This window comes from Salmo salar, chromosome ssa10, assembly GCF_905237065.1.
Source record: "Salmo salar chromosome ssa10, Ssal_v3.1, whole genome shotgun sequence".
Lineage (NCBI taxonomy): Eukaryota > Metazoa > Chordata > Actinopteri > Salmoniformes > Salmonidae > Salmo > Salmo salar.
This window is the reverse complement of record NC_059451.1, coordinates 11,910,730-11,925,438: the sequence shown is the minus strand read 5'-3', so window position 1 is coordinate 11,925,438 and position 14,709 is coordinate 11,910,730. Positions and strand designations below refer to the sequence as shown.

The 14,709-nt window shown below is 41.5% G+C and overlaps 1 protein-coding gene across 12 annotated transcripts in view; it reads right to left on the bottom strand.

Annotated features, from left to right (window-relative positions):
* Positions 1-13,640, bottom strand: part of LOC106613511 (dynamin-like 120 kDa protein, mitochondrial) — a 60,039-nt gene extending 46,399 nt beyond the window's left edge. For 2 of the 12 annotated variants that reach the window (XM_014215848.2, XM_014215850.2), the window contains exons 1-7: positions 13,423-13,640; positions 12,386-12,713; positions 9,084-9,180; positions 8,442-8,558; positions 6,575-6,622; positions 4,329-4,417; positions 2,247-2,459 (exon numbers count right to left, since the gene is read on the bottom strand). In XM_014215848.2, coding sequence (XP_014071323.2) covers positions 2,247-2,459; positions 4,329-4,417; positions 6,575-6,622; positions 8,442-8,558; positions 9,084-9,180; positions 12,386-12,713; positions 13,423-13,451 — 921 coding nt within the window. In that variant the 5' untranslated portion in view covers positions 13,452-13,640. The remainder of the gene's footprint in view (positions 1-2,246; positions 2,460-4,328; positions 4,418-6,574; positions 6,623-8,441; positions 8,559-9,083; positions 9,181-12,385; positions 12,714-13,422) is intronic. The other 10 variants (XM_014215853.2, XM_045687323.1, XM_014215855.2 and 7 more) reach the window with 7 other exon arrangements.
* Positions 13,641-14,709: the final 1,069 nt, after the last annotated feature.

Genomic DNA, 14,709 nt, shown 5'->3' with positions numbered 1-14,709 from the left:
CGGGGGATGACAGGGTAGTATGTTTGGGTAGGTTGAATAAAGCGAGATGTATGTTACTGTAATGCAGCATACAGTGCCTGGTGAAAGTATTCAGCCCCCTAGGCATTTTTCCTATTTTGTTGCCTTACAACCTGGAATTAAAATAGATTTTTAGGGGGTTTGTATATTTTGATTTACACAACATGCCTATCACTTTGAAGATGTAAACTATTTATTATTTTGAAACAAACAAGAAATAGGACAAAAAAACAGAAAATGTTAGCGTGCATAACTATTCACCCCCCCAAAGTCAATACTTTGTAGAGCCACCTTTTGCAGCAATTACAGTTGCACGTCTCTTGGGGTATGTCTCTATAAGCTTGGCACATCTAGCCACTGGGATCTTTGCCCATTCTTCAGGGCAAAACTGCTCCAGCTCCTTCAAGTTGGATGGGTTCCGCTGGCGTACAGCAATCTTTAAGTCATACCATAGATTCTCAATTGTATTGAGGTCTGGGCTTTGACGAGGCCATTCCAAGACATTTAAACGTTTCCCCTTAAACCACTTGAGTGTTGCTTTAGCAGTATGCTAAGGGTCATTGTCCTGCTGGAAGGTGAACCTCCGTCCCAGTCTCAAATCTTTGGAAGACTGAAACAGGTTTCCCTCAAGAATTTCCCCGTATTTAGCGCCATCCATCATTCCTTCAATTCTGACCAGTTTCCCAGTCCCTGCCGATGAAAAACATCCACACAGCATGATGCCACCAACATGCTTCACTGTGGGATGGTGTTTTGGGGGTGATGAGAGATGTTGGGTTTGCACCAGACAAGCATTTTCCTTGATAGCATTTTCCTTGAAGCTACATTTTAAGTCTCATCTGACCAAAGTACCTTCTTCCATATGTTTGGGGTGTCTCCCACATGCCTCTTTGCAAACACCAAACATGTTTGCTTATTTTTTTCTTTAAGCAATGGCTTTTTTTTCTAGCCACTCTTCCTTAAAGCCCAGCTCTGTGGAGTGTACGGCTTAAACTGGTCCTATGGACAAATACTCCAATCTCCGCTGTGGAGCTTTGCAGGTCTTTCAGGGTCATCTTTGGTATCTTTGATGCCCCTCTGATTAATCTCCTCCTTGCCTGGTCCGTCAGTTTTGGTGGGCGGCCCTCTCTTGGCAGGTTTGTTGGGGTGCCATATTCTTTCCATTTTTTAATAATGGATTTAATGGTGCTCCGTGGGATGTTCAAAGTTTGATATTTTTTTTATAACCCAACCCTTATCTGTACTTCTCCACAACTTTCTCCCTGACCTGTTTGGAGTGCTTCTTGGTCTTCATGGTGCCCCTTGCTTAGTGGTGTTGCAGACTCTGGAGCCTTTCAGAACAGGCGTATCTATACTGAGATCATGTGATACTTAGATTGCACACAGGTGGACTTTATTTAACTAACTATGTGACTTCTGAAGGTAATTGGTTGCACCAGATCTTATTTAGGGGCTTCATAGCAACGGGGGGTGAAGACATCACGCACCACTTTTCCGTTTTACATTTATAAAAAAAAAAAATTGGAAACTATTTTTTTCATTTCACTTTACCAATTTGGACTATTTTGTGTAGGTCCATTACATGAAACCCAAATAAAAACCATTTAAATTACAGATTGTAATTAAACAAAATAGCAAAAACGCCAAGGGGGTGAATACTTTTGCAAGGCACTGTATGTAGGCTAAATAGCATAAGCAAACTAACTTACTAAGACAAAAGCAGCTAGACCAGAATGAATTCAAAACTGACCAGAAATTTGCAAAGTGATACAAAAGATGCTGTTAATTAAATATTTTCTAATTATCATTGCATTGTATTCAGCGATCAGAAAGTAACACTGCACAGTACAATTTGTTGCTAGTAGCATATAGCCTAAGCTATAAAAAGACTGCGGTTTAAATCAATGACTAGAGATTCAATAAAGTGCACCACAGTGCCTTCTTGTCCACTTCACATAGGATAGTGAGCTAGGAAGGAGCTCTAGGGTTGCTAAATGAGACAAATCCAAATGGTATAGGACCACAGGAATTTCATCCACCAATCTCATAAACAGCATTCCATATAAAATGACTCAGCAAATCTCCATTAGTGTGAATTTAAACGGCAGGGGGTTTGTCCATCCTGAGGAGGGCTGGTGGGTTTGTGGGCAGTTCTACTGTTTACGTTCTGAAGGGGGCTTCAACAGATGAGGGCTGGGTGGTGGGAGGCGGGGGGGTAGGACCTTCACCTTGCGTTTCTGCTGAGGGGGGCTGGGACTGGGGTTCGGGGTGGTGGTTGGCATTGGCTCGGGTATCAGGCGCGGGGGCGGCGGCGGGCGTGGGGGTGGGCTGGGGGCGGGCTCTGGGCTTGGCCGTGCGTTTTTGGATGCGGCGGCCCGCCGGACCTCCTCCTCGGCCTGCTGGATCTGCTGTTGAATGAGAATGAGCTCGCCGAGCAGACCCTGAGGGACGTCACAGTGAGAGAGAGGCAGGAGCAACACAGCTGTCAACACAACCTACTGTACCCGTCAGTCCAGCAACCCACTGACCAACCAACTAAGCTGGAGCTGGGGCCAGGGCTGACCTACAGATAGACAACCCAATGTCGATCTATGCCTAGCCTATGCCCATCAGCATCGATGGTCACCATTCTGTCAAAGCTTGGGGGTAAACTGAATCAACGTCTAACTCCTAGATCTTGCCACCATCATCGGTACCCAACAAAGTCAATCTTTCTCTGTCAAAGAGTCTCCAGAACAGACTTTGCCAGTCTGGAGATCTGAAAGCGGACGAAGCAACTGATACCGCAACCAGTGTCTCTCAGCCAGTGGCACACGGGGAAGGATTCTGTAGAGTAATGGTTTCTTAGCAGTCTTGCATCACTATGGCTTTTATAGTCATACTAAAACACAACTGACACCCTGCAACTTAAAGAATGATTATGCTCTACTTGGCAATGTAAATATGACAAATGAACACTCAAGAAATTATGGATTGAGGTCTTGAAGAAAAAAAGCCAATGTGTAGATGTACTGGATACATTATTGAAAGTGGATAAACTATTTAAAGTGTGCCTGATATTCAACACATGTAATTTATATTGAAAATTGTATTTTCTGCTAAAATCAGCCTGATGATTAGCGAAGCAAGCTGCACTGGGAATAGGGTTGCAAATGTCACAGGTTTTCCAGAAATCCCATTTGGAATATTGCTGGAATCAGGAGGGAATAAGCAGGAAAATCAGTGAATCCTCTAACCAGGACTTCTGGAAAACCTGGGAAATTTTGCCACCCTAGCTAGCAATGAGTGATCTGTCAAGGATGGAGCAGAAAGCTTGCTGCAGGCCAGTGGGAGATGAGCTAAGCTTCAGCCCAACGGTCCCCAAGTTGGTCTATGATAATGTATTTTTCTTTTTTTTTTAAATCACGTTGGGACCACTGCTTTCGTTTAAAAGCAGGGTAGAGGTATATGGACGCCATAGATTGTCTAATCTTCAGCCTATTGTTCTACAATAGTTCACTCTTTTTAACATATGAAAGTCACTAGGGTTGAACAGTGTGAAAACATTAAAAGCAGGACTATTCCATTGAACTTGAGGACAACAGCGGAAGAGCCCCTTGGGAGCAGAGGAACAATACAAAATGGGCAGTATGTGAAGACAACGGGAATGGAACAGAGGAAGATACTAAAGTGCTGTTCAGAAGCTAAAGAGTATCATCTCCTGAACGCAGCATGAGAAAAATGGAAAAACAACAACACATATTGAGGAGCATGTGGGGGGGGAGCAAGGGCAAATATCAGCAAGTGCGTATAGCCTATATGATTTTCTAGCCATGATGTAATTACTCTGTAAGATTGAGGACTGAATGATCACCTCCATGTCACAAATGGCAAAAAAAATAAAACATACCTGCATTCCCTAGCAGGAAAAAAATATCATTTTGTACATGTGACAAAATAAAAGCTGGGAAACGAACCTCAGTTGTACAGAGTACAAATCTCTGCTATTTTCAATGGTCAACAACATACAATATGAAAAACAACTTATCCATAAACAGGCAGCCAGAATGGGGGTCAATACCATACTCAGCCCAGTAAAAATAAACAGAAATCCAGTTAATAACCTGAATACTGCCCTTTACCTCTAGTAGTTTTCAACTCAAGAACTGAATCTCACTTCATTTCCCAAATTGCCTGGAGCTGAAATGGAATTGCCCCAAACTGTGAACTCAACAAGCAGCAACAAGCAGCAGTTTCTTTCTACAATGAGACACAGCTATATGTCACAGGGAGCGAGGCTGCGCTAGTAGGGCGGTGCAGAGCAGACTTGCCTTCTTGAACTGTTTGTCGCTGGCCTCCGGTGTGGCGGTGACCGGGGCCTCTGTGGCTGCTTTCACTGGAGTGTCCCCAGGGGCTTCTGCTAGGAGACAACAACAAAACAGTCACTTATAACACTTGACAAACATAAAGTTACCCACACATGATAATACATTATCTTTAATAGTTTATTAGCAATAAGTAATAATGAGTCAAAAGTATTGGCATGCCCAACATTAGAGAGGCCTTTATCTATGCCCCAGATCAGAAGCAGCACCCGGTCCCACGTGACATAATCTCAAATGTTTGGAAAATATTGCTCACAATAGAAATTGCTAATTGGCTGAAAGCCGTGGTATACAAGACTGTATACCACCGGTATGACAAAACATTTATTTGTCCTGCTCTAATTACTTTGGTAACCAGTTTATAATAGCAATAAGGAACCTCGGGTGTTTGTGGTATATTGCCAATGCACCTGTATCCAGGCACTCCGTGTTGTGTCGTACTTTAGAACAGCCGTTAGTCGTGGTGTATAGGCCATATACCAAACCCCCACGGGCCTTATTGCTTAAAAACTGCCCTCGAGTGTCATGGAACAACAATCTCTCGTCCAGCCAATGAAAGCCCCGTCAACAACAAGCCTGGCACATACCGTACAGGACTGCGTCCCAAATGGAACCCTATTCCCTATATAGTGCCCTGCTTTTGAAAAGAGCCCTATGGGCCCCATGTCAAAAGTAGTGCACTACATAGGGAACCACTTGGGACACGAAAGGAATACACCTATTGTTTTAGCAAGTCAAAGAAGAGGGAGGGATGTGGTTCGAGGTGTTGGCATCCATCAAAGACACTGCGTTTCTTCCAAACATTTGAGAAGCATCAGCTACCAGCAGACAAGGAGAGCCCTCTCAGCCAAGGATAAGGGATCCCATAATGTAAGTACAGGGCGGGGGAGCCCAGGGAAGCCAGGGAGAGAGGAGGAACTTGAAAGTCAAAACACAGAAACACACAAGCAGGACAGACAAAAGCCAGTCAGACTAAACTACATGACAAGGGAGAAGAGGAGATTATGCAAAACAAACACACTGTATCTGTTGTTAAGAGCACTGTAGACCAGAAGGATAAAGATCGTAATTATCATGTCCAATTAAATTCATTCCAAGTATGTCCAATTCAGTTTTCTGAGGAATTGTGTTTTTATAGAGGAATTCAATTACACAATGAGACAGTACACAAATTGTCCTTCTCTGCACCCTTTTGATATCAATATGACGTAAGGATAAATCCTCTGCATCAATTAAAGCCTGTGTGTCAATCAAAGCACACTCTGGTACTACGGCCACCCAAAAGACAAATCCTTCCATTAATAATTTGTCATTGGTGTCTCAAACAGCAGCATAGGGTACCACAGCATGAGTCAAAATACCCATAAAACCTAGCAGTCAAACAGGGAAATGGTTCCAATCGTTTTTCCACCGTTCATTTTTCCCCCATTGGTGATTTTAGAAACGCTTCAAATAATGGCTGTGTTTCGTGTAGGCTTACCCTGGCGTGACGTTTTGATAACCGTGTAAGTCTCTCTAGGACCAGGTGACTTTTAATATATTCACTTGTATTTTCCCGCAAAAAAAATGAAATGCTTATTAGCTTCTAACGTGGCTATCATAAAGAACTACAAAAACCATCGTGATCTGGACGAGCTTGTCGAATCGAGGCAAAGGTTGGAATCTCTGAATTAACTATCTAATGTTAGCTAAATGTAGTAATGAATAAATTGGGATAAATTTACTTAAATTGACAATTCTGTGAACTGTCTTGTGCAAGTTTCAAATAGCTAATTAGCATTTTCAAATATGAGAATAAATAGAGCAGAATATATGAATAAAAGTCACCTTGTCCGAGAGAGATTTACATGGTTATCAAAACATACCACCAGGGTAAGCCTACACGAAACACAGCGCTTATTTTAAGTGTTCTAAAATCCCCAATGGAAAAAATGTATAGTTTAACTGCTAGGTTTTATGGGTATTATGACACCTCCACTGTGATGCTCTATTGGACAAATAAATCAGTTGGTAGTCTGGAAAGCCAATCGTAATGAGTTAGGAGGTGCCAATCCAGGAACACTTGACATCGTCTTTGGCTCCAAACCACCGTTAACCACGCCTGCAAGGGTGCTGCTGCACACACACCAACGTTGGGTATTCAAACAGCGCCAGGGAAGAGAGTGGAGGGGCTGAGTGTGGGGTGTACACACCTAACAACAGACGCAGACCAGAAGCTCCTTCACTACCCACACTCACACCTGTGAAGAATGCGGAGGGGGAGGGGGGTGGGGGGAGGAAGAACACAAAAAAAAAATCAAAAGACTGAAGCAAAAAGGGGTCAGAGCAGGGTCACTGCTGGGCACATGTGGCAAGGCCCTGCTGCCAGAATGTGAGCTTGTTGTTGTGGCTGCATCGTGCAAGTCCAGAGGCGATACCATTGACTACTTGTGCAATCTGGGCACATAACTGTGATACTACTCATTATAAAGGATAACTAATCGATTGGCCTAATTTGACTGTGTGAAATCAATGGATTGGTACCGTTCACTTATGCTCATCACATGCATACAATAGTAACATTGTCAAATGACTAATATTGACCCAAATTATAGTCAGTTACTTTGGAAATTACACTTAGCCCATAGAGATCCTATTCAATTGCTAGAGGGGCAATGTCATAAACCATCAAAGTTCCAGAATGGGGTGAAAATGGCAGCCATATTAGTCAGGGAGAAATCCAAACTAGTCTAATAATTGGAATGAATGGCAGTAGAGGCCAAATCCCTCTTTTGACAGGACAATAAAAGGCGTGTGATATCAGAAATTGTGTAAAACAATTGTCTACCCAAAATATTGTCATATAATTATACACGCAATCTATATGGGTTTCATACAAATTTGATGTATAAATAGCTTCTCAAATATATGTAAACGGACCATAAATGTCTCCATTTTTGTTTTCTTGGAAAACAATAGCAGTATTCGTTGCATTTACAACTTGTCTAAGTCGTAACGTCAACTGATTTCAGCCAGTGTATGGCTGTGGATTGACTGCATTGTTTGAATGAACTGTTGGCTGGTCATTTTAAACATTTATGGAATCATTCCTCTAAAAAAAAAAAATTTCAAAACTGTCTGGCTTGCTAGGTAACAAATATACAGTGTGGACACATAAAAAATAAATGACTTTACAATATCTTATCACAGCACTGGAAAATCATGGATGCCCAACTCCCTGACCAAAATGGCTAAGCTTTAGCCCAGCATAAGAAGGTTCCTGTCCATTCTCGTATTGTAAATTCCTAAATTTGTGACTTAGCCTATGAAAACAGCTTCCGTCAGTACATACTTAATTATAGTATGATTTGAAAAATGTCAATCATAGAGACGGGTGGAAATTGCTCCATAGCTCTCGAGGTGTATTCATTAGTGCACGCCGCAGCAAAATGTTCGGCAAGGGAAAACATTTAGCAACGAAGACAATAGTTTCTTATTGAACAAATTCAGGTAAGTCCCTCCCCATTTCAGCCTATTTGCTTCCTAGTGAATACACCCTAGAGAGTGTGGCCTCTCTCCTCACTTCCTCTGGACTTCCAGCAAGCAGCATACTGAGCTGCACTATTTCAACACAAAGCAGTCCAATTATGGTGTTAGATACACTTCACAAGAACATCAATGATGCAAAAGCCCATGTAGGAGGCGGGAAAGTGAAAAGTGATTGGAACTGGCACTGTAAATTCGCGAAAATAAAACATTTAACTCTTTGTTTGCTGGAAAGTAGATTGCTACAGTAGGTAATGCAGGTGTGATTAGACAAGGATTGACAAAGCCCACTTCAAATTCAGATTAGCAATGACGTGGAGTGCGACTTTCTACCACTTGGAGCAGGTGCTATAGCTATTCTGGATTCATAAAGCTCAAAACGTTTCGCACTTCTGCCACATTATCTAAGATCTATTAAAAAAAAAAATCGAATCCTGGGCAAAAATAGTTGATTAACTGGTTTGTCCAACATTGCCATTTTATGCTTCAGTATGCCCATCTTTTCTTTTTGATCTGACAAGACTGTGTACTCACCGGTGGATAGAATGCTCTTGAGGAAGGTGAAGTTCTCTCCTATCTTATCAAAGTCAGGTAACTCGGGAAGGAGCTTGGCAATCTCCTCTAACTCAGGCAGAATTTTGGTTAGTTTATCTGTGTGTAGAAAAGTGACATATGGTTAGTGGAGTTTACCATTTGAACAAATGTTGTGCTCCTTGCATCAGACTTAAATGAACCAAACTAAATGAGCAGCCTTAAAGACGGAATCCGCAGTAGGGGAAACAGCGCCACTGTCCGCCCCATGGCCATTGTTTTGTTAACAAAGCAGAGCTGGGGAGCGTTGCACATAGAAAAATTGCAGTACATATGCTGCTGTTCTATCGCGCTTGCAATGATGTCAGCGGGGGGGGTGAAAAAACAGTGTTCGTTGTTTGCAGCAACTCCGTTGTTGGAATATCGCAAAACGGATGTGGCAGTTTCACCAATAAGGATTCCAGCTTTAAGAGAAAGATAGCAATGGCTCAGTCTGAATGTTGATTTAACCTTTTTACAATTCACATCTGAACAACCACAGACACTGCACTGACTGGGAATAAACCAACATGACAAGGTGTTTAACAGTTTCAAGTTCACAGACGTCTAATGAGGCATTTTATGGCATACAGGGGACACACCTACCTAGGTCAATTTGATCACTCAGCTCCCAGACAAAATCAGGTATTACCCAATTGTATGCACTCATATCAGGCAGCATATCCTTCCACTCCTCATAGGTCTGGAAGAACAGAACATAAGTGGCATTTCAATCATATGGTCAATTTACAATTCTAGATGTGATAATGGGACATAAAAAATACCTCCATTAAAGACTAACAAGAACAACATTTCAAGGAATGGGTTAGGAGACAATAAGTAAGGGCTATGTGTTCTAGCGGAGTGGCACTAACCTTCCACGGAGATGCATTATTTTCCAGAGAACGCATAGAGCCTCGAGTTGATCATCCCGCGACTATAAATTAACTATGGCTGTGACGGTCATGGAATTGTGGATGATGGTAACTGGCCAACCAAAAGACGGTCACTGTAATAACTGTTAGAACAGCAGCAAATAAATAAATGGATGTGCAGATATAGAAATAGAATGAATGGAACGGGCGTCCCCATTCAAGCCAATGGTGCCATAATGGGTGGACTGGCGGCCATTGCAAGTTGACGCATAGGAGCAAAGCAGGAAGTTATCACGTTGTTAAGAGTTCACATTACGGCAGAAACGGACTCAACTGCACGAATGCCCGGCCGTCCCGTCTTCAAGTATCTATTCGTTCCACAAAAAAGGTATAATTAGTTGATGTTATTTTATTTTCATCCATAACTATCGGTGACACGGTTATAGAGTAATTGTGTCAGTCCTAAATTCAACACATTTGCACCTAGAAACGTGTTCAACATTCACTGAAGTAGCCAGCAAGTTTACTAGATAGTAGGGCTGTGCAGAGTACTCGGACAAAACAAGTATCATAACTGATATGGAGAATTTTCTGAATACGATTATGACGCAAGTATTTTTTGTAATTATCCGTGATCGAAATAAAGTTATTTTCAGGTGCCAGCACCCATCTCTCTTTCACTGAAACAGTATGAAGTGCTATTGGCCAGTTCTTTCTATAAAGAAACGGGCGGGGTATCTGTTGAGCCTGCCGCAATGATGGGATTAGAACAAGATGCTCTCATTTCCCCCAGGCAGGCATCTCTGCCCCCTCCCCCAGGGCACAAGTCTCCCCTTCATGTATGAATCAGAACCTGTAGCTAGTCACTGTTGCTCAATCTAGTTCTTTTCTGTCGACTTTATTCAATTGCTGACCACGTGATACAAGCCATGCTTGCTTGCTATTATTATTTATTCTTGCCCAGGCACGTTTAGAAAATAAAATTTCAAATGTAGATAGTTTATTTTGATTTGTACAAATGTTGTGGCTTAAGTGTCGGGAGAAAAAAGATTTGCTCCTCTTGAAAGTGAAACAATATAGGGGACAAACGAATTAGACTACCTTCATCTAAACCTGTGTCTGGAACAAATGCAGACAGTAGTAGCCAGCCATGCATTAGGCGATTATCCTATTTTGTTGATAATTGAATAGGACTAAGTAAGTAAATCGTGTACATTTTCATCTGTCGGGACCGTTTAACTTTGAACAATGCGTGTAAATGAGTGAAGGAACATAACGATGCGCTCGGAGATGTGCTCTGAATGACGATGCAGTAACGCATACTTTTTGTACAGTTGATGTTTTTACCGGCATTTTAAAGCCCACTTCCGGGTTTTCTGATCACAAGTAAATGCAATTACAAGTATCAAATGTGATTAAACCGATACGACTAAACCGATAGGATGACCATGAGATCAGCGCACCCTTACTAGATAGCTACAGTAGTTGCCTTGGTAACCAAACAAATAGACTTGCTAGCTTAGCTAACCAAACCATTAGTCCTATATTGCTATTATGAAAATCTAATTCAACAATGTCAATAATGTTTGCAAAAATAAAAAAAATTGTAAAGAAATATTAAAAAATTAAATTATTTTTTTTATATATATATATATATATATATATATATATATATTTTTTTTTTTTTTTTTAAATCAGCTTTTGCTTTTAAAGCAGCTCAAACATAGAACATGTAAGAATGAACTATGAGCTATTGAATTATACTGTGCATTATAGGGAATTATACTGTGTATTATAGGGAATTATACAATGGAATACTCGTTTCTGATTGGCTTGAAGGGCATTCTAGAGTGCGCATTATTTCCCTATAACGCACGGTATATCAGCACAGTAGAATTCAATGGCTATAGTTCCTTCTTTCATGTTATGATTGAGCTGCTTTTTCACTGGCTGTTGAACACATTTCTGCCAGCAAATTAACACATTTCTAGCAGCAAGTGTGTTCAATTATAACCATGGTATAAAAGGTGGTCCAGTGTGGCTCAGTTGGTAGAGCATGGTGTTTGCAACGCCAGGGTTGTGGGTTCGATTCCCACGGGGGACCAGTACGGAGAAAAAAATGTATGATATGTATGAAATGTATGCATTCACTACTGTAAGTCGCTCTGGATAAGAGCGTCTGCTAAATGACTAAAAATGTTTAAAAAAAAAGTAAATGTAAAAAGGAACAATCAACTCTGAGCTCTGTTGATTATTAATCAACTTGGGGCTCTATGCATTGGTAGACTATCCCTTACATAACGCACGCTCTAGAACGCCCTTCAAGCCAAGCAGGAACGAGTATTCAACAATGCCATGGTATTTAATAGGGCATATTTCCCATTCTAAGTGACATGAAAGGGTTAAGTCTTTAAAAAAGGTCCCTTATATCTTGAAGGGACTATGTTTTCTTCTATCTTGAAAGAGTCTGGGTTAAAAATAGAGGCGTGACGGGAGTCTGGACATCTAGCCTACACAAGCTAAACTTCAACAGAATCATATGTTAATCTGGTGCATATAGTGAAATGGGTTTGAGAGAACACGCTCGTAAGGGCATCTCATTGTGCTGGCAGCCTAGCACGTCACGTGACCTGAATAAACATATGCCCTAGCAGAGCAGCAGTTAACTGTAAAACAATTAACCTCGGTTTCACTGGATGTTAAGAACAGTAGGTGGACTCATACATTAAGATTACAAAAGCAGCATTCAAATTCAATATCACTTGATCCTATGCCCAGTGTGAATGGTAATAAACCACTATCTATGTGTGTGTTATTCTCAATGCTCTTACCAAGCAGGTAAAGCCAATTAGTGTCAGAGTGACAACCAGTATCTAGATTTTAAACAGCTTGTCTATCAAAATTATGGGACAGAAACCCAGGCACAGATTAAGCCTAGTCCTGGACTACAAAGCACTTTCAATGGAAATTCTGTGTCTAGGATACTGGCCCTTAACATTCAACTCTCTCTCCTCCACCTCAAATGTGCGGTACCTTTTTGGCGGTGTATCCGCCTCCCACTGCCGAGCCCAGCACGATGTACCGGAGCTTGAGCAGCCTAGAGGCTAGGCGCAGCATCCAGAAGTTGCGGTGCTGCTGGTAGCGCCAGCCGCCATGGCCGCCTGGGGGAGGCTTGGGAGGCCGCATGGGCAGCCGGGACATGGAGGTGAAGTGGCGGGCTGCCGAACAGTGCGGGGGCCGCTGGGGGTTGGCACTGGCGTTGTACCGGTGGTGGACGGCACGGGACAGCGGGTGCAGCTTCTGCAAGGGCATCCTGAACCTCACCCCCATGTTGTTGGAGACCATGTTCTTGCAGGCCATGCTGACAGGACAGAGAAAACGAGTCAGGGATTAAGACCCACAAGTAAATTCAACACTGTACCTTTTGCAGACATCAGTTTGGTGTGATTAGTTGAAAGATGAATTATAACTGTACATTACAACATGATGATGGACAATGGCATGACAGTGTTGATTGAAAGAAAGCGAAAAAAATGATGATAGCTAGCTGAACACCTGCCTGGTTAAATACACTACAGTAACGTTGGTTACCTAAAAATACTACAGTAGCTTGCTAATTTAGTTGACTGCGTTAACTGGCTAACGTTAACTGGCTACCAGAATGTCAGCCTTTGCTTTTGTTTTGCAGATGGCCAGCACACACCCCATCCAACGTTAGCTAGCTGGAAAACTATTTACGAGCAGGCCGCGTGTTAGTGATTGCCATTTGTTTCACAACGTAACTACCTAATGGCCAGTTAACCAGCTTCCTGACCATCAACAGAGGAATAACAACCTTTTCGTAATCAGCCGCTACCGGCTCTAGCCAACTAACGTTATCTAGCTAAGTTAGACAGTCATTTAATTAGAAGTTGTACATCATTGCCGTCAACTATTGCTGTTGAGCTATGTATAATTGTTTAACTTGTCTAGCTGGTATTGTGGTCAGCATTGTTAACTAGCCCGATATAGCCTAGCTAGCCAGCTGGCGCTAAAGGTTGAGCTTTTGGAAATATTACTACCCCACTTACCAGGCCACTGCTCTTCCAACTCGTAACATAGCTAGCTATTGCTATTAAGTTACCAACAAGGGGTGAGTGCACATTTATTATAAAGTCGCGCTTAGGCACTATTTAAATCATCTTTCCAGATGGTACACATTGGTTATTGCTAGCTAGCTAACAAGGACACGGCAAGAAATCGGAATGACAGGTCTACTTCCTGCCAATGAGTCCAACCTCCAAATGAGCACTGCCAAAACACAGGCTATGGTGGTTTAGGTTCCTATACAGTATCTCAGTCATACATACTCAATCACATCTCATATGATATTACATTTTCTCTAATTTGTCAACATGTAAATCAATTGGATAAATTATTATTTCAAACATTTATAGTAAGAATTTCCACACTGTAATCTGACTAAAAACACCATTGTGTCTTAATTGTTCTTCTGTGGAAGCTGTGGACCTCCCAAAATTGCTGAGGAAGTAGCACAAATCCAGTACTACTCATACTCTCGGGTGTGGATGGTCTAATAATACACAATATCAACTTCATGACTCCTCAATGTTGTACGATTATGATGGGTTGTTGCTTCGCTCTCTGAATCCTCCAATTTTTACAATGATCTGTTGAACCCTAAATAAGGTCAAAGTTTCAGACTATAAATACATTCTGTGATTCTTTATCATCAGAATATACTGCATTTCTGAGTGCACACATTAAACACCCGAATTCTACCTACCTAATATGCACCATACACACAAACCAGTGGAGGCTACACAGAGGAGGAAGAGGAGGACCATCCTCCTCAGTGAATTTCATAAAAATCTAAATTGTTAAACATTTAAAAAGTTTTAGAAGTTTTAGAACACCTACTCATTCAAGGGTTTTTCTTTATTTTAACTATTTTCTACATTGCAGATAATAGTGAATACACCAACACTATGAAATAACACATATGGAATCATGTAGTAACCAAAAAAGTGTTAAACAAATCAAAATATATTTTATATTTGAGATTCTTCAAATAGCCACCCTTTGCCTTGATGACGGCTTTGCACACTCCGGGTGCCACCACAAAATGTAATTCACTACTGGCAGTTTGATGCTGATTGACCTCTCATTTCACCTCTTGTTGAAAGAAGCATTTATTTTGATGTTCGGCGGCGCAGTTTTTCAAATTGAGGATGAGGAAGAGAGAATATTAACGTTGGTTGCGAGATACAGCAGAAGAAGAATAACATACAGAAGAAGAATAGAAAATATTTCCACAGTTCCACGAGCTCTTTTCACGATTGGTGAAAGCATCATAT